At 45.9% G+C, this 19,871-nt stretch overlaps 1 protein-coding gene across 1 annotated transcript; it reads right to left on the bottom strand.

Moving 5' to 3' along the window:
- Window positions 1-2,377: 2,377 nt before the first annotated feature.
- On the bottom strand, window positions 2,378-14,048 carry Prkab1 (protein kinase AMP-activated non-catalytic subunit beta 1). Its single transcript, XM_027923244.2, has 7 exons — window positions 13,624-14,048; window positions 11,195-11,358; window positions 9,953-10,046; window positions 9,560-9,674; window positions 7,366-7,499; window positions 3,920-3,988; window positions 2,378-3,672 (listed from the first exon to the last, which is right to left on the bottom strand). Exons 1-7 carry the CDS (start codon window positions 13,780-13,782, stop codon window positions 3,595-3,597), a joined length of 813 nt encoding a protein of 270 aa, XP_027779045.1. The 5' UTR covers window positions 13,783-14,048; the 3' UTR covers window positions 2,378-3,594.
- Window positions 14,049-19,871: the final 5,823 nt, after the last annotated feature.

Genomic DNA, 19,871 nt, shown 5'->3' with positions numbered 1-19,871 from the left:
TTATTTTCCCACAGTTCCGGAGGCTAGGAAGTTCAAGATCAAGGTGCTGGCAGGTATAGTTGTCTGGTGAGGGCTGCTGTCTGCTCCCAAGATGGCACTGTGTTGCTGTTCTCTCCAGCAGGAAGGAATGTGTGGAATGCCAATGGCAAGTAACACAAATTTTTGTTTTTCCCTAAAATAGTCTGTCTCTGATCTGAGCCAAGGAGGTATCACTGTGATGTTCTGGAGCTTTGGAGCTGTGGAGACTTCCTAATTAAGCTAGTTTTCCTGCCCAGTGCCTTGACTTCCTGTTTGTGCCCACATCCCAGCTTTGTTGCCAAGGCTTCGTGGCTCCCAGGTGAAATGAAGGGAGCTCTAGGCCTCATCAGGTGCTGGTACAACACTCCTTATTCTTCAGGGAATGAAATCCAGATCAGAGAGGGCATGTAATTTGGCCCAAAGACACAGCTAGTCAGCAAACCGACTAGATCAACATCCCTGATCTCTGTCCAGTGTCCACACTTGGAGAGAATGGTAGGGAGACGGCTAACACTCGTAAACTGGAGCCAGAGGGAAGGACACAGCCTTGCCTGGGTCCTGTCCTCTCTGGCTCAGTTTTCAATATGTGGTTCTACAGTGGACCCTCCCAAGGCTTCTGCTTCTATAGGTTCAACTGACCACAATGAAAACCAAGCTGAAGAAAACTGTACTGTCCTTTTTTGTTGTCACTCCCTGAACAATACAGCTGGATTATTTCCACTGCACTAGGTATTACAAGTAATCTAGAGACAATGTGGGGGCTGTGTGCAGCTCGTATGCAAATACTACACTAGAAGAGATCTGAGCATCCAGAGATTTTGGTGTCTGAGGTGGGCCTTGGAACCAACCCCCTGAGGATACTAGGGGAATAACAATTTACCCTGAAATACTGCTATATTTTAAAGCTTTTCAGGCCTTACCTTTGACTATAAATTCATTTATATATACATTTCCAGAGGAAAATTGTATCATCATTGAAAAGCAATGTGAGTTAGGCTTTAACTGTGTAAACAGGATGAGTGCTGAGGGAGCATGTCCTGGATTACAGGATACACAGCTGGACATGTGGCTTCGGCCCTATGTGCTGTGCAGAGCAGGATCTGCTTTTCCTCTTCCACGATCTCCAGCCTCTTCTGTCTCGTCTTTCACTTGGCTCTGCGGGCAGTGTTCTGGATCATAATGAACTGTTTTATGCTTTTTCAAGAAAATGACATCTTTTAAAATGTACACACAGAATGCTGGAGAAGCTCCCAGACACCCCTGTCTTCATGAGTTGCAGGTGGGCCTGCCCTAAGCAGTCATCTCCCCTGGGGTCCCCTGTGGACCAAGAGCCGGGAGTTACAGGGTCACTGGCTCTGCACTAGTTCCTAACTGATTTTCAGCTCGGGTTTTCCAGCACGGCCCTGGGGAGAGCTCATTTGTATACTGGCTTCTCTTCTCACTTTCCACCTGCCACCCAGGGCTGATGGCTCCTTGAGCCCTGACTCTGGTTGCAGTTGGAGTCTCCCATCCGTCACAGGCAGGGGGGCTGGGCTAGGCTGGGCTGACTCCTGCAGGGGGCCCGGGTGTAGGGGTCCAATCCCAGCCTGGAGCTCAGAGCGAGGTCCTGGCCTAACTGGGCCCTCCCAGCTTCTACCAGGGCACCGGCTCTCCTCGGGCTCTCCGGCAGGGCTTCTTCATTTCTGGTGTTTGACTACCTCTTTCATACTTTTAAGTTTAGATATTTTCAATAGTTTAAAAATGTTTTATCCAATTTGGAGATAACTGTTTTCTATTCATCTAGGTCTACTTGATGAAACCCTAGTTTCTGAAATCAAGGATTCCCATGTCACCAGCTTTCAGGGCAAGACAGGTACCCAGCTGGGGGTGCTTTCCAGGCTCCATGGGCCAGATGAGTCAGAGCCTCCTTTTTCTGCCATTTATTTAAAATATTTCCTGATGTGTGAAGAAAAGGCTTAAAAATCACCCACAACCTTTCATGCTCTTGGGAGGAGAGCCTGAGCCCCTTTCAGGTAATAGAACAGCTCACTCAAAAATGTCCTGGTGTCTCACAAGCCAGAATCACGATTCCAGGCGTCCCTGCAGGGCTTGTTTATGAACACAAGAAAGCGAAACCTCTGCCTGGGATCTGCCCACCTGCTTCTGCTTGGGTCTGAGTGGCAAAGGGAGTCAGTCTCAGAGGCCTCTGAACATATCTCCAAACTCTGCTTAAGTGGGTGGATCAAGGTCATGTCCCTCAGCCCCAAGGGAGCTGGAACAGTTCTGCCCCACACTCCAGAGTGCCACAAGGGTGGTCTTGAACAAACCTGGGAAAGTTCTAGTCTCTAAACAACTGAATAAGAACCAGGGCTTCCTCCAATTTTATGTCCAATTATTTTTACAAAGCTTTATTGAAACTTGTGTGTCAAGGTGACAGCAATTCAGTGTTTTGAAAACAGTAACAAAAAAGGGTACCTGTACTCAGGTTTACCAAATAAATACTGTACACCAGCAAGCTCATCCCTCCCTCTCCCAGCAAGAACAAAAGAGACAATGTTAACTTTTGCTGATTGGGTGACAGGAACCTGCACCAATGGGCACATGTGTGGCATCTCCCTGGAAACTGAGCCAAGTATAAAGATGTCCACTTTGGTCTAAAGAGTGTCATCCTGGCATGAATTCAGAGGGCTGCTGTCAGGTTCTAAATCCCTTTTACTAGCAACAACAACAGCTGAAGCCTTCTTCTCTAACTAGGGACACGAGTCCCAAGAGAGGTGGCTGAAAGGAGGGCTCAGGGTCTTCTGCAAAGTTGTCATTACAATTGGGATAAAAAGCTGGACAACCTTCCAGCTAATGGTCGTCAGTCCTTAGGGTCATCCAGGTGAATGGAGAAATCTGGCAGTATGTTTAAGTCTGTTCGGGGAACAGATTATTGCTGAGCAGTCACATGATCTATGTTCTAGTCATGGTGACTTATTGCTATTAGCTTGTACAGCTAGCCACCTCTGGATAATAAAAAAGGACTTAGCGCACAGTATAGGAAACTACTAAAGACTTTACCTGGAAACCAGACGGATTTTAATTTCACTAGAAATGACACCTCCCTAAGGCAGAGAAAGGAGGGCAATCTATTGCTTCAATTTGGAAGGACAGGCAGATGGCCTTAAAGATGCCCAGATGATAGGAATTTTGTGTGGCCTTGTTCCCTACTTCCCAGAGTTTTACTAGCAAGGTGGCCAGCACTCACTTTTGGCTTAAGGAGTGTCCACACCAGTTGAGGGAGGTGTGTTCCAACCGCACCATCCTCACGCGCTGTGGTGCAGGGGTTGTGGCTCCTTCGCCTTCCATTTTGCCTTTCTTGGCCTTGAGCCCCCTGAGGCTCGCAGCTGAGGTGCTAAGAGGACTATTACAGGCCCAGGCTCTTTTGGAGCTGCTGTGCCTGGATGGATGAACCTTCAAGTAGGACTAGGGCAGGTGTGAAATGTCTTAAAAAGAGTGTGAAATGAGAAACTGACAGTCCATGCCTCTAGTGGAAAGCATGCATGCAGGGAACCTGATGGTACCATTGTCCCTCGGTCCACCGTTGGCCGCAGCTCTTCATATGGGCTTGTATAACAAGGTGGTGACGTACTTCTTTTTGTACCGGTGGGTTGCACTGAGCACCATCACTCCGTCCTGAGGAAGAGGGAGGAACTGACTGAAGGCAGGACCAGGTCAGGGGATCAGACTTCAGCGTGCACAACCCTCATCACAGGGCTGAAGAGAGATACGTACTCCTGGGCCCACCTCAGAAACTGAGCCAGACAGCTCGCCCAGCCCTGGATGCTGCCCTTAAACCAGCACCCCAGGCACTCCCAGTGCCTGGGGTCCTCAGAGCACATGCTGAGAAACTGCTCCGATAGTGAAAGACGGGGGTCATTACCTTGATAGAAAGTGCGTAAAGGTGGTTCAACATGACGTGATTGGGCTCGGGGAGCAAAGCTGGATCACACTGTGAGGGAACAAAGGCGGATGTGAGCATTTATAAATTCCCTTTATTTCCCAGGTAGGGAGGCACGCTCTCATACCCACCTCTCTTCCTAAGTGGGCAGCAGAAGGGCCTGTCTAAGATGACAGGTGAGGCAAGAAGGCAGCACCCTCTGACCTCAAGGGAGCCCTCATGCCAGCTGAATACTGGTGTGTGCCTCTGGTCAGGCTTTCAGCACAGCCTCTCAAGAGTGGGCCACAGCTGTGCGTCTTACAGAGGCGGGCAGGAGGAAGGGAGCTGCCCGCTGCAGGAAATGGAAGACGGCGCAGACGTGCTGCTCCATCCTAACCCTCTCTAGCAGAGCTCTGACTTATGTCTCTAAGACTCAGAAAATGAGCCTGAAGAATTAAATGGGTAATTGCAGGAGACACTATTACCCTGTAAAAGCTTACTGAGAACAGGCAATTAATGTTGCCACAAATTCTATTTTTAAGAGGAGCCAGAAATGCATTTATTTTCCCCACTGTTCATTCCCGACTTTTACAAATGCTAGTTCACATGACACATAAAGGCACAGGCAACCAGTCTGTGGGGGTGCTGCACTGGCAGGCCCCTGGTTTTAGGTCCCCGTTGTAGGGGAAGGGCCATGCTCATGGCCCCAGATTGATGTAAGGAACCAAACTCTGGTTCTACCCTGTGCATAGGACTGCTGAGGTCCTCCCCAAAGAAGAGGCTGAAGCCACCTTCAAAACCATGCCTGGTTGTCCCGAAGGCTTCTGGTCTAGGAGGTCTGCACTAATCATTTTTTCTCTCAGGATTCAGGTGTGGGAAGATCTCCTTGGGAACAGAACAGACTGCAATTCCACAAGGCTGGTTTTCTCAAAAAGGAAGGTGAGGACAGTCTATTGGGAAAACCAGTTCCTGATTCCTATTCTGTCACCATCAATTAGGAGATATCAAGCACTGCACTTGATCTCACCTCAGGCTTAGCACTGCAGAGGCTGGTTGATGAGTTCTGTGCAACAGGACTCAGCCCTGCGGGGGCTGCGCAGGGCAGGTGTTGAGAGAAAGGAATATAACTAGAACCAAAGTCTGCTGTTACCACCTGCCTCACCTGGATGTCGGCTCTGCCACTTACTACGTGACCCTGGAAAACTTTTGTAGTTAAAACGCTTAAAATCTATTCTCTTTTGCAATGTTGATAGGTATGTCAGTTAGTATGGCCTCTGGGACTATTTTTTATACTATTATGGAAATTCCTCAAAAAAAACTACCATATAATCGTGTAATCCCAATCCTGGGTATCTGTGAAAAGGAGATGAAATCTGTCCATCAGAGACACCTGCACTCCCATGTTCATCACAACCTACCCACCACAGCCTAGATGTCAAATGGATGGATGGAGTTAAAAACTGTGGCCTATGTACGCAAGGGAATCCCAGTCAGCCTTCAACAGGCTGCAATACCGCCATTGACACCATGATAAACCTGGAGGAAGTCATGTTAAGGGAAATAAGCCCAGCACAGAAAGGCAGCACCACATGACCTTAAAATCTAAAACACCACAGGCTGGGGGTGGTGTGGGGACATGGAGTCAAAGGACACTACATTTCAGTTGCTGGAAGAGCTACTGTGCAGCAAGACACTGCAGTTAGTTACAATGTTTTGTGTCTTCTAATCTCTGAGACAGAAGAGCCTGAATGCGGTCCCTGGGAAGTTCCTTAACTTCTCTGTGCCTCAATCTCCTCAACCCTTCCCAGGTTGCTGTGAGGCTTAGGATAGAACACAGGAATGAGTGAAGACAGACTAGTCCAGGGCACACTCAACATTAACCATTCGGTATTATAACTAGAACCAAAGTCTGCTGTTAACACTCTACTGCCTTGGACAGAGGGGTCCTGAAGCTGTTCCATTTCCCAAGCCCCGGGCTAGTCTACTTCCAGAAGCAGCCTCTACCAGGGAAGCTGGCTAGTCATGTTTCCCTTTTCAAGGAGGAAAACAAACAAACCAACACCTTGCCAGCCTAGGAGAGCAGAGTGTCTTCTAACCTACAAACTTTGTAAAACTAGAGTTGAGGGAAGCCAGCTCTCTTGGATGCATTTAAGAGAAAGGCTAAATGACCTTGTGGCTCTTCACCCATTGTGTTGATGTTGCCAACTTAGCCCTGAAACATGGTCGCCCACTGGGTTCTGAGACATGCGGGTTCTTGGCACTGGCCCCTTGGAACTGCCAATCCAGCTGTCATCCATGTGCTCGGGGCACTCTTGGCACAGAGGCGAGCCTGGTGCCCTAAGAAAGGTGAGTCTTGTTGGGATGGGCTAACAGACACCAAGAGTCGGCCCTGGCAGCCCAGGAGTGACTACTGCTGGGGACTCCTGCCCAATTTACATATGTAGCTCATCTCAGCCCCTGTGTCTTCTAGTTCAGGGTGGACTCTTGAGTGGTACCGTTATCTTAGCCTCTGCTATGGTCTGAATGAGTCCCCCAGAGTTCAAGGACTGGCAACTTCATCCCCAAGGGAACAGGTGGGGCCTAGGAAGCAGTGACCAGGTGTCCGGGATGGAGCATGGATTAACGTCATTATCATGGGAGTGGATTCCTTATCTCAAGATTGGACTGTTATAAAAGCAAGTTCAGCGCCCTCTTGCATTTCTACCTTTAGCCCCAGGATGGAATGATGCACATGGAGGTCTTTGCCAGATGCTGGCGCCACGCTCAGGAATGCCCAGCCTACAGACTCGTAAACCAAATCTGTTCTTTATAAATGACTCAGATATTCTGTTGTAGCAGCAGATAAAAGACTTAAGACAGCACCTTACAAACATGTGCCTCTTGAACAGTGGCTTGGACCAAGCCATAATTCCAGGGCTAGGTGGATCAAACAGTCAAGGTTAAACAGAATGGAAAATGAGCCATCAGGGAATAACTGACTGATCTTCTGGATCCTGGACACAGATCTCTCTTTTGCATAGAATACCAATTTCCCAGACGAAATGTGTTGGCCAGCTACCTCAATTTTTTTAATCAAGGAGCACTCATGTTTCTAAAAGCAATTTAATGATTAGAACTAGATTCTAAAATTTGGGAGAGTGCCAATGTATACATTGCTAAGAAGAGGTGGTTAAGTATTTTCCCCTAAAATTTAAATGGAATGGGGCCTAAGCTAAGGCAGAAGTAAAAGTCAAGAAAAGTTCAGAAAGACTTTGTGAGACAGGGATGCGACATCCACACTGTGGAACCTCTTGCAAGTAGCCCATCCCCATGTCCAAGGAGGAACGTGGCAGTTCACATCAGTGGGTGACACTGAGCCGGCTTGCAGGTGCTTGTCCTTGAGGAGTGGATTGGGGGAGAAGAGGAACATGACCATGAAGAATGGTCTGGGCAGATGCCCAGGTACTCACAGAAATCCCCGTGTCCTTGTTCAGGATGACCTGAAGCAGATGTGGAGGGAGGATAGGTGGCGCTTTGAAACGTTCTTCTGGTTTGGAGACATAGGGCTCCTGATGGTAGGGTCCTGGCGGGGAACTGGACAGTTCTGTTGGGAGATGGTGACAGGACATTGGAAAATCAGAATTTCTAGCAGCGGTCTCATTTTATTTATGGAGTTGTCATCTAGCTTTCCTTGTCTTTGGTTCCCCTGGTACAAATTTATATTCTCTTAAAGACACACAGCCTCCAAAGGTGGAGAGCACAGGAGATGAGAAAATCCTTTTGGAATCTGGGTGATTGGAAAGGAAATCAGCAGTGAACTCAGACGCCCTGGCAGAAGAGAGAGGTTGTGGCAAAGACAGAGCCTGGGTCAGAAGCAACAAGGAGCCGTTCTCAATCACTGAACCTCACAAATCAGCAGAATAAGGCTTCCTTCTCACCTCAGGCTGGGCTAGCAAATGCCACAAAGCAGCTCAGGGCTTCAAGTGAGGATTAAGTGGCTAAGCTCACGAACATCACCAGCCCAGCCAGAATGAAACAGGTTATGCAAGGCACCAGCACGTCTGAAAACTGAAAAAACAAAACCCAAAAAACAACAAACCTGTTCTAAAGGCCCTTAGACTCTATCACACTAGGGTTTTCCCAAATTCTTGCCCGAGTATCATGATTCAGACAGATTAAGAAACTTCTGGAAGTGCACTGTGTCATGTCAGAAGCAGCTTGTTTAGCGATGTTTGTCCAGCTGAGGGTATTGAGCTGTTAGCCAGCGAATGGGGGGGATGGGCTCTGGTCACCTGATCCATGGCTAGTCCAGAATAAATAATGATATGGCCTGGTTCTGCCAATTCCCTCAACGTCCTTTCTTAGGGACGGGCTCCCTTCACATGATCCAACCATATCACAGCAGGAAATTGAAAAGAGCATTAAGTGCAGAAAACTGAGGCAGAAGGAATAAATACCTATTTTAAGAAAGTGTCTAAAGATGAGATGTCTAGAGTGCTGAAGTTATTTTATCAACAGAGAGGGGTCAGTTTTCTTCCCCAGCTCATCTAGACTGCACAACCTTGACTAAAAGCTTAGGTAGACAACCTAACATTACATGTATCAACGGGCTGGATACCTGGGTACTTCCTCCATGCTCCAACGTTACCCATCTGAAGAAGGAACACACAGTGTTGCTAAAAGATCAGTTCAGGTTTACAAATAAAAGAGCACTACTTTGGGATTTCTAAGTTCTGCTCAACCACAGCAAGCCCACCACGATCAATTTATCACTGTGATCTCTGAACCAAGAACGCGGAGATCCTGATGGCAAGTCCAGTCAGGGAGTGATGAAAAACGTTCTGCACACTGAACAGCTGCCCTTTCCTTAGACTGTCAGTCGCTCCTGGAGAATCTCTTCACTGCTGCCCACAGGGCTCAAAAATTGCTTAAGCCCCGGACAGCAGGATAGGGAAGTGCAATTGGCACTGACACTCGAGATTGTAACACATCGTTTTCCCTGAATTGTATGTAGTACGTTCCAGGTAGTGTCTTCCTGCCGGGTTTGGATGGAAAGCAATTTATTGAAACCTCTGTAATTGGAAGACAGAAGAGTTTTACTGGAACTGTAATGAGAAGGTCCCCAGAAAGGACAGTTGTGCCATGTAGCCTGTTTCCTGTACAGAGCCGTTTTCTCACCTTATCGGGGAGTCTGACAAGGTGCTAATGTATCACACAAGTCATGGCCAAGGTCACTGAGGTGTCCGTTTATCACCTGTCAGCCTGAAATTCTCCAGGCACCACGAGTGGGAAGTGAACTGGCAGGCCTCCCCAGTCCCGGCTCACCCTGACCCACAGCTCACCACTGACCACGGTGTCCCTCCAGGGCCTCTCTGGCCCTGCCCCTCGTATGACATCAAGCTCTGGTGCCGTTTCCACCATCTGTTTGCTATGGCCATGTGGACCCAGTGAAGACAGGGACAATGACAGAGTTCCCATGGGGCTAAACATCAACAACTCAGCTTGACAGAGGTAAGCACTATGTGCAGCCCCTTCAGGGAGCGCTACTCGTCCACCTGATTAGGCAACTGTAGCTCGAGAGTGAGAGGCAAGATAAAGCAGAATATTTCTAGGCTGCATAGCCCCCGCCTGCACACATGTGGTATAAAATAACTGTGTTCATACCAGACACATCGGAGCACTTTTGGGAATCCACCATTAAAGCATCAAATACTTCAAAGTCAGTTTTCTTCACTTGAATGATGTTGTTAACTGTGCCAAGCTGGCTGGTTACTATTGGCTGGGAAGAGACAGACAGGCAGAAATCATAACGTAGAAGGTCTGGAGTTATTATTTAGAGGACTTGGGATTCCTGGCTGGAAGGTCTCAGCTCCTGGCCAGTCAGTCTGCTCATCTTGGTCAAGAATATCAATGCTCTGACAATTGGTGCTATCTCACTCAGCCACACACAGAGACTTTTACCAGCAGAACCAAAGGATCTGGCAACAAGCCACAAGGGAAGGTGACTTTTGTGGATTGTGCAGTCACCCAGAGGACCAGGGTCAGGAGGAAAAATACCTCAGAAGGGTCGTGTGTCCACTGACCATCCACAAAGAACTTGTACTGATGCTCTCCTTCGGGCAGATCCAGGATGGCTACAAAGTTATTGTGGCTGCAAAGAGAAAGGAAGCAGAGCACTTCAGCTGAGTGGGCTGCTGCTACCCTCTGAGCTCAAACAGCCACCAAACAAAAAACAAAATTGTTTCCCTGTAAAACCAAGAGTCCAGCTGCCGGAGAGCAACCATTTTTATCCAATTTAGACAATTCAGTGAAATGATCTCAATTTAGAAAAGCTATATAAGGAGCAGGGCAGGAGACTTTCCTGAAAATCACTTTGTTTGACTACTAGGAACCCACAATCCTGACATTAAAGGGGAGGCACTGCGCTTCTCAAGTTTGTGTGCAAAACACCACCTGGCAACCCCAGATGCCAAGGAAGACATTGACACGAGTCATCTAGGTTGACCCTTTGTCAGTCTGCCTTGGCTGGGAGGAGGGATCAATTTAGCAGTAGGCACAAAGGTTGTCTCAAGAAACTTGTACTAAAAAAAAGATTCAGGGGGGTTGGGGTCATGGCTCAGTGGGAGAGCGCTTGCCTTCGATTCTCAGCTCCCCATATAGGTCCATCAACAACTAAAAAAACATAAAATAAAAAAAAATCCAAGGAACATCTTTACTTTGGTTCTTTTGTTCCCCGGACTTGAACTGGCTTGTGACTACGGTGCTGAGTGGTTCCCTCCTTGGAAGTTGTGGTGGGAAACACAGGCAGCCTCCGACAACCACCAGGCCCGGCCCACAGGACACCACTGTCCCAGTGTTTCAAGAGTCCTCACTAGGGACGATTTGAGAAGTCCATGCAGGATTTCTGATACAGATTGGAACACCGAGGTGCAGGCATGCAAGGCTATGTGCGCAGCCACAGTGGGCTCCAACCTGAGCCTATTCCCTTCTGGCCCAGCACTCGCTCCAGCACGGGGAGCACACTCCTGTTTGGGATTCTGAACTGAGAGATGTCCACGGCAGAGCAATACGAGCCACCAAGACAGCTTTTCTTCTTGTCAGGGTGGGGGAGGAGACGGTGCGCTTTAAACCCGGATTTCCTAGGTTTAAAATTTGACCCTCGGTTTTATTAAGCAAACTCTGGTCATTCAGAATCCATTGTATAAAGACATCCTTTTTTCTATTCACCCACAGAAATCTTTAGAAACAATAGTATCCATGGGTTAAGACAAGTATGCAAACACTTCCCAGGCAATTTACCTTCTTGTGAGGGGAAGTTTACTCCAATTGTTGAAGGACCCAGATAAGTAAACTTCCTTTCCTCCCCCTGTCCATCGAAACACCGTTGGCCGAGCCTGGGCAGGAGCTTTATCATTCACTTCCAGATCATGCTGCCAGGCCAGAAACTCTTCCTTCTCTGGAGCCTAGAAGCAGAGCAGTTACTCAGGGACAGGAAGCCACTGGTGAGCTCCCTACAATAGACAGTTAAGCTAATATTGTCAATTCACTCTAAAGAGGCAGCTGTTGCCACCTCGGTTCAGTCCCTGGCTAGTTGTACCTGTTTCCTTACCTCCAAAATGAAGATAATAAAATAACCATTTCTAAAGGTTGTGGAGATTGAGACAGTCCATGTAAAATGCTCTGCATAGTGTCTGACACATTGTGAATGCTTACAAATAATTAGCTATTATTATTACTGTTTATTAAAGAGGTGTACTAAAAGATTCTTGAGTAAACTAAATAAACTTCCTTCTTAGAAGAAGACTGCAATGAATATGAGACTACGCTAGCTTAATAAATATCACCTTCCCCTCTTATTAAGCAAGATTTGAATTATGTGAAAATTTATTAGGGAAAATTCAAGAACTGTCAACTTGAAAACTGGCACATCCAGATTGCAAGGAAGGAAACACCATTCATTGCTATTTAATCCCTGAGGAGAAACAGATAAACAAAACAAACTCCTCACAATAACATCCAATATGGTATGTACTGAATAACAGAAGCATTCCAAAATGACAGACAGCCACCCTGTCTGGGCGAAATCTATCTGGTTATGGACCTTTTACATTTTTCCTAGCAAGAAGACAGACTTTAAAAGAGCAGGAGTTCCATGTTGGGAGAGACCTTGAAGGGAGTCCAGCAGGCTTCTAGTACTTTTATTTCAAATACTGATTTGAGCTTAACTAAAAGATGTCTGAAATCTTTGAATTTGAACAAGATTTTACAGATTAAAGAATAAGAGACTGGATCTTTAGGGGAATCTAGTAACTGACTGCAGCCAAAATAGTGAACTGGGGTAGTTAAAAGAATCCGCAACTTTTTTTTTTTTTTTTTTGGTATCTGGGGCATCATTTCAGTAATTTCTGATGAAAAGAGAATGGATGCTTCTAATTCATTCCCCACAGATCATCTGTATGCTAAGCATTTCTTGTGGGAGTTTTGTGATGGCAACAACATGTGCTTCTTCAAGAAAGCAGTTTTGTTCTTATGGTGTCTTAACCAGCCTTCTGGGGCCAAAATTACTACAAGAGGAAGGCATATCAAGTCACTGGAGAAACATGATTCCAAAGTTCACTGCACACACCTTTTCAGGAATGCAACAAGTTCAGAAAACAAGGTCAAATCACAGGATGTAGGGCTATGTAAAAGCAAGCTCTACTAAGATTGTGAGATAATAATGTGATTACCCAATCCAGTATCTGAGAAAAAGAAATGTGAATAAAGGCAGAATGAGTTGCCAGGCAACTAACTTCATGGACAATGCTGACTAACATACACATGGATAGTAAAAGATTATTCTGGGCAGGGGGCACCCTCATTCTTCCTAAACCTACTTTATTCCTTTAAGGAATTGGTTCTTTTCAGATTAAATATCAGCTGCCAGAATCATTAAAATGAGTCCTTGGACTGGGCCCAGCAGCTGGAAACAGATGGACACCATCAGAAAGTGGTTGAAACAGGTGTCAAGAGTCATGTTAAGTTTTAGGGGATTAAAGCAGACTGCAGCAGGAAGTTCAAGTTCCACTTGCGACAATGTTTGCTTTGGTCTGCTTAAAGTACAAGTCATATTTAAATAAGGGGGTGGGGGGAGAAGCCTAAGTAGCTGCTGGCTGCCTCCTTCAGATCGACACTTCACTGACCCCTGGGAGTGGAATTACTTTTCTATTCCTTCTCTTAAAAAAAAAAAAAACAAAGGCAGGGTCAATCAAAAGCGTCTGAACTAAACACTTCTGGCAACAAGTGCCAGCTCTACTAGTCAACTCTACCTTTCAGCTCACACGTGCGCTCGGGTTTACTTTCGAAATGGACAATAAACTCCCAAACTAACTTTTATAAAAGCGCCAGTCGGCTTCGTGGTGAGAGAAGATTTCTCCAAGCTGTGAAATTAATTATACCTAAGAGAAAAGCAGGGACTGGTGCTCAATTACTGCTGGCTTGACTCTCGGAATTAATTAAGAACCTGAAACTCGGTCCCAGAGCTGCTTTCTCCTTAATGATGTTAAGCGCAGCGAGTTCCTCTCCCCGCAGGCTGACTTTCTCGGATCGGTAATTAGACACAGGTTCCCGGACTGCTAGGACCCGGCCTCTGGCCTCTAAGGGCACCGCGCGAAGTTCCAACCTCCCTTCCCAACCTCTCGGCGAGCTTCGGCGCGGCCGTGGCGGGAACCTCCCCCGGCGCTCCGCACCTTGATTTCCTCCGAGTGGAAGAGGTCGGCGTCCTCGGGGCTGTCCATCAGGATCTTGGGTCTGTCCCCATCCTTGGTGCCCCCGGAGCTGTCCCTCCGGGGTGTCTTATGCCCACCCTGCCGCTCCAGCGCGGCGCGCTCGCTGCTGGTGTTGCCCATGGCGGGATCTGCGGGGACCCGGGGATGCCGGGCGGAGCCTCACTCCGGGGAAGGCAGCGGGGACACGGCACTCCCGCCACAGGGGCTCCCCAGGGTCCCGGGGAAGGGTCGGAGCACCGGGATACCACGCCCCTCAAGCGACGGCTCGGGACCCGGAGCGGTCAGCTAGTCTCGCTTCACTGGCTCCGGGAGCCCCGCCTGGAACCCAAGAAGCGGGAAGCTAACCACACACTTTCCTAACAACTCCCACCCTTCAACAACTTCCGCTTCCGGCGACTCTTAGAGGAGGCCCAACCCATAGCGAGAGGATGGGGGGCGCTATGGGCTCACTCGACCTCACTTCCGCTTCCGGTCTGGGTTGGCGCGGTCGCAGGAGCTCCGGGGAAAGCCTCAGCAGGCTTCAGAGTGCGCAGTCGCAGTCTGTCGCTCAGGGCCGCGCCCAAGACGAGGTTGGGGAGGGCCAGCAGGAGGCGCTAGCATGCGCCGGCCCTAGGGTATGCGCCCCATGCTCGGGGTGGAGTGGCGATTCCTGTAGGTGTTTGTGTCCACTTCCAGTTGATTGCACACTGGACAGCCAAAGGCATCTTTCTAAAGTGCAAATAGAATTAAGCAAGCCCTCTTCTTAATGCTCTCACGCTTTAGAGTGCATTAGCATCATCTGGAGTGCTCGTTCACAATGCAGCCCTTTACTCCAAACCACAGAACCATCCTCTCTGGAGATCAGGGTTGGTGGCCTGGGGACAGGCAGGTAGTATTGCATGATCTGAAAAAGAAAAATAGGGAGACCCTAAGATCTCTAGAAATGTCTTACAACCCTTAGCTTGAGGGTTTTAAAACACTGGAGTTAGCAGTGTATTTTTATTCAACTGAGCACACCACCTTCTGATAAGTTATTTTTCAAGCTCTCTCATAATCACTTTGGACACGACATTCTGCACAAAACGCATTAGCGTTTGTCATTTACTGTGGCCCATGCTTCAGCAAGAAGCTTACACTTAGGATACTAAAATAATCTAATCTTCCTCGCTGTCATTGTCATATATTTGTTATTCTGTTTTGCTTTTGTGTGTTCCACAAAAATACTGTTTGTTTTTTTTCCTGGGCCATCCTCTGCATTTCATCTGCTGAACATTTTATTTATTTAATACCTACAGTGTACCAGACATTTTGCTAAGCAAGCGGGAACACAGATGACTAACATATGGTCTCCTGGAGGGAATTCAACAGTATCTATCAAAATAAAAAATGCATCTTCATTTTTATGCACAATATTACTTCTAGGAAACTTCTACGGAAATACACACATGAAAAATTATATATACAAGCATGTTCATTTACAGCACTCCCTCCAAGACCATAATATTTTAATTCTAAAATGCACATTTTAAAATATTTTAATCCTTCTGAAATTGGGTGCCTCTTACCGTCAAAGCAATCTTAGATTTCATAAAATAATAAAATGAAAAAAATGCAACACCCTATAAGTTCAGAAGTAGGAGAATGGCTGAATAAATTTTATAGAATATGGAGCAGAGTTGAAAAGGAACACATAGAATTACATGGGTAACTGTGGAGAAGGGTCTATGACATTGCAGTCTTCAAAAGTAAGTGACAGGTACAGAAGTTAAAAGCATGGACTCATCCCACCTAAGTTCCAGTTTTGGCTGTACCACTTAGCAACTGTCATCACAGCTGTTTCTACTGTGAAATGGGGCATGAAGACAACACCTATCTTATAGGCTTGTTTTGTGAATTACTTGGGAACCTGCATGAAGAGTGCTTAGCGCAGCATCTGACTCTTGGTAAACACTCAATAATAGTTAGCATTTTTATTAGCGTCATACTTGCAAATGGAAAGTTCTGGAAGGATACAAGACACTCTTATTAGTGGTCCCCAGGTGAGAGGAGTGGGATTGGAAACAGGAGCTGATAGAAGGGGGACTTTCACGTTTTAGTTTACATGTTTCTGTACTGTGTGAAAATTTCTCTACTGTGATGATGTGAACAAGAATAAATAAAACGTGGTTCCAAACCCAGAGGAATCCATAAAGCAAAGGTGGCAACAGATCTTCAAGAAGACAATAGGGAGGCGTGGGATTCTAAAGACGACCAGAAGGCATATAAGCCAGGTCAAGGAAGGGGACAGGAATCAGGAATCTTGGAGCTGATTATTGACAGCCTAAATTTTCTCAATATATTCAGAAATGTTGAATGTGCTGGCTACATTGGATAAGCCAAGCGATTGCCAAAGACCCAGAATACAATCTCTGGGCTGTTTTTCTAATAGCAGTCCTGACTTGCTCACAAAGTCACTGAGGAAGCCGTGAGCTTGGGGTTTTCTCCCAAACAACTTGAGAGATAAGAAAGAACATTGGAGGGTGGACTCTGTATCTGAGCGAGGCAGATGCTTTGATGCTTAAAGATAGTTTTAAGACCTCGCCTTTCTTAGCTAACAGTGACCAGGGATAACAATGAAGCATGAACCCTTGATGCCAAACACCATAACCAATATCCTGAAGATGCTGGGACACCCGGTTATTGGGGTTATGCAGGTGCACTCTCCCCGGGGATGCCATATGGAGGAGACAGGTTAAGTGCTGATTTCCTCTGAGGTCCAGTCTCCAGGCTGTGCTATCTGGAGGAATGGGTACCTCTTTCTAATCGGTACAAATGCACCATGTGGACTGGCAATGGTCCTGGTCCTTCTCCGACAGAAACAACTGAACAGAGGAGTCAGAGGTCCTTGGTATATATGGCACTGCTCCACAACACGATACACACAGTTACATTCTGGAAAACCACACTGTCATCGCAGCTGTTTCTACTTTCAAAAGGGACCTTTTAGTCTTTATCGAGCTCAGAATTTTTTTTTTTGTTTTATCATTTTTGTCTATTTATTATTGCCTCATGTGAAAGCAGACCAATGAATTTTCACCGAATTTAGAAGATATGATTGGGATGGTCGGTCTGACTTACAGAGCTCTATTGTGTCCTCAAACTGACTTTGACATCCTCTCAGGGCGATTGCAAAGAGATAAACTCGAGGATAAGAGGTCCCTGTAACCACTGATGGGAAAGTCTTATCATTTCGTATTAAAATTTCCTGGAACAGAGAAACGAACATCGATATCAGCTATTGGCCCCATGTTGAAGATCACAGAGAGGTCAGACCTCCTGTTGCATGAGTTAAGTTCGGAGGGGTCCCCTTAGGATCACGTTTTGTGTTATTTATCTTTGCGTGACAATAGTTCACGACTCTCCCTGGTGTCAGAAATGCCTCTGCTTTCTCTGATTCTCGGATGATGTGGGTGTCAGACCACAACGTCTCAGGGGTTGTGAAGACACTTGCCAGGAGGGTTCAAATGTTAGGGCATTGCTGTATTAGAGGCATCATGGACCCACACTGGTCTCAGGCTGGAATCAGGGCATGACAGGAAGGAGTCAGACTAGAGAAGAGTTTGGGAGGAATATTTTAGGTAGAGGGAAAGCACCAATGCAAAGGCCCTGGGGTGGGCCTGGACTTCATGGGCTGGAGAAACAAAGGCAATTTGTATGATGGCTGGAGTGTACTGGAAAGTAGGAGGACAGGCTTGACCCAGTGGGGTCTTGATGTCCACAGTGAGAATTTTGGATTTTGTTACAAGTCACTGGGAATTCATGGGACAGTTTATCATGCGATAATTGATATGACAAATCTTACAATATCATAGAATCTGGGCACTGGACTGAGTGTAAGAATTCAGCTGGCTATAAAAATAGAGACTTGTGAATTTCAGAAGTATCCACCCTTGGGGTAGAGATCTTAATTTGTAAACAGTCTCATTTTGTGACTTCTGGGGTGTCTGACAAAATTTTATTTCTCGGCCTGAGTGGTAGTTGTTAAAATATCTGCCGGGTAGTCATTCACTAAGCCACATCTTACTTTGGTGTGGTTTCCTGCATTCTTATTTTTATTTCCAGTGAGAAGCCAGAAGACTGATTGGTCTCTCTGGATGGGCAGTTCTGTATTCTGTTTTGCACTTTTATAAATAATACTGACATCGTGTATCCACGCAACCTGCCCCATTCACATATCCTACGATTAAAGTCGTGGGGATAATTCCTAACGAAAATAGAATCACTAGATCCAAGAGTATACACACCTTCCAAAATTTGTAGAAATTGTTAAATTTCTTTCCAAAGAAGATCACCACGATGCGATTTGGGGCCTCTGGCTCTCACACCCTCATTGATGCTAAGTAAAACGGAACCTCAATATTTTCCTGTGCATTTATGCATTTGTTGATTTGTGAGTGAGGGGGACTAAGTTTTCACTGTTGGTCATCTTCATTGCTGAGACTTCACCCAGGTAGGCACTTCTCATCTTCTTAAGATAAAAATTGAAAGCTACAATTTACTGAGAAATTCCGCAGGCAGGTCCTGACTGGATACTTCCACTCCTTTTGCTACAGGAATTATTCCGGAATGGGCTTGAGTCCAAAGTTGAGTCCTTTGACTGGAGAATGCAGAATACATTTTGTCTGCAGGTCTGTATAGAGAGGCCTTCCTTCTCCTGGGATGTGGATGGAGAAGGCAGGAGCCCGAGAGCCTCCTCTCATGAAGGAAGTCAATCTGAGAACCAGGAATACACATGACCGAGAACAGAGCTGAGAGAATCCAAAATAAACAGAGACAGAGCTTACTGTGATGTGCTGGATCAAGCTAACCTTGAAGGTTGTTTTTGTCTGAAATTTTCCAGTCTCAGAACCAGTAACTTCTCTCATGTTTCTCGTACTAAGTCAGTTGGATTTTCTGTTGCTTGCAACCAAAATCGTCCTGACTCATACTCAGATGAGGTCATATTCATAATCAATAAGGATGTTGGGTTTTTTCCTTCCTTGTTGAATATTAATTATCCGTGCATAGAAAATATGTTTTAGACATAGAGGTCAGACCTCGGTGCTTCTTAACAGTTGATAAGATTCTGAACAGAAAATGTATTGTAATGAATGCAAATCTATCCCAAAAGTTCAGCTCACACAAATTTATGTCAAGTTTGCATCTAATTATGGAAAATGGGTAACAGGTGATTAATAGGTCATTTCATCCTGTCATGTGCAAAAAAGTCATTTTCCTAGTTTGGCTTAGTTACGAACTAAACTGTGAGACTCGGTTTATAATTTTACGGGAATTAGTCAAGTGTAATGATTAAGAACGTGGAGTTTAGAATTGCGTGGCCTGGGCTCCAGTTATTTAGCTTTTCAACTGTGTGACCTTGGACAAATTACTGAATTCCTTTGTGCATTAGTTTCTTCAGAGGTCAAGAAGAGTTAATAGTAGCTCGGTTGGCCCCTTGTATCTGTTGGTTCCATATCTGGGAATTCAACCAACCTTGGATTAAAAATATTTGGGATAAAAAAATTGTGTCTGGTACTGAACATATAGAGATTTATTTTCTCTTTTTCACTATTCCCTAGGCAATACAGTATGACAAGTATTTATAAAGCATTTACACTGTATTAAGTAAGATAAGTAATCTAGAGATGATTAAAGTATAAGGGAAGATGTGTGTTGCTTCTGTGCAAATACTATGCCATTTTGTATAAACCATTTGAGCATCTGCAAACCTTGGTATCCTGGCTGGGGAGGGGGGACCCTGGAACTAATTCCCCACAGGTACTGAGAGCTGAGTGTCCTTGAATCTAGGGTTGCTCAATCAATAGATGGGCAAAGGAAAAGTCACTTCACAGAAGAAGAAATATGAATGGCCAACAAATATATGAAAAAATGTTCAACATCTCTAGCAATTAGATAAATTGCAAATTAAAAATACACTGAGATTTCATCTCATCCAGTCAGAATGGCAATTTTCAAGAATACAAGTAATAATAAATATGGATGAGGATGTGGGGGAAAAGATACACTCCTACATTGCTGGTGGGACTGCAAATTGGTACAACCACTCTGGAAAACTGTATGGCAATTCCTCAGAAAACTTGGAATGGAACCACCATTTGACCCAGGATATACCACTCCTTGATATAATACCCAAAGGATTAGAAATCAGCACACTGTAGTGATACAGCCACATCAATGTTTATAGCAGCTCA

Source organism: Marmota flaviventris, chromosome 1 (genome assembly GCF_047511675.1).
Source record: "Marmota flaviventris isolate mMarFla1 chromosome 1, mMarFla1.hap1, whole genome shotgun sequence".
Taxonomy (NCBI): domain Eukaryota; kingdom Metazoa; phylum Chordata; class Mammalia; order Rodentia; family Sciuridae; genus Marmota; species Marmota flaviventris.
This window is presented reverse-complemented; position numbering and strand designations above follow the sequence as displayed.

What these genes read in the sequence shown, in the direction of transcription:
- Prkab1 (XM_027923244.2), bottom strand. Translation starts at nt 13,782, where the DNA reads ATGGGCAACACCAGCAGCGAGCGCGCCGCGCTGGAGCGGCAGGGTGGG. An exon ending in TCCACTCGGAGGAAATCAAG is followed by an intron (nt 11,359 to 13,623) that starts GTGCGGAGCGCC and finishes CTCTGCTTCTAG; the next exon opens with GCTCCAGAGAAGGAAGAGTT. An exon ending in GGACACACGACCCTTCTGAG is followed by an intron (nt 9,675 to 9,952) that starts GTATTTTTCCTC and finishes GTCTCTTCCCAG; the next exon opens with CCAATAGTAACCAGCCAGCT.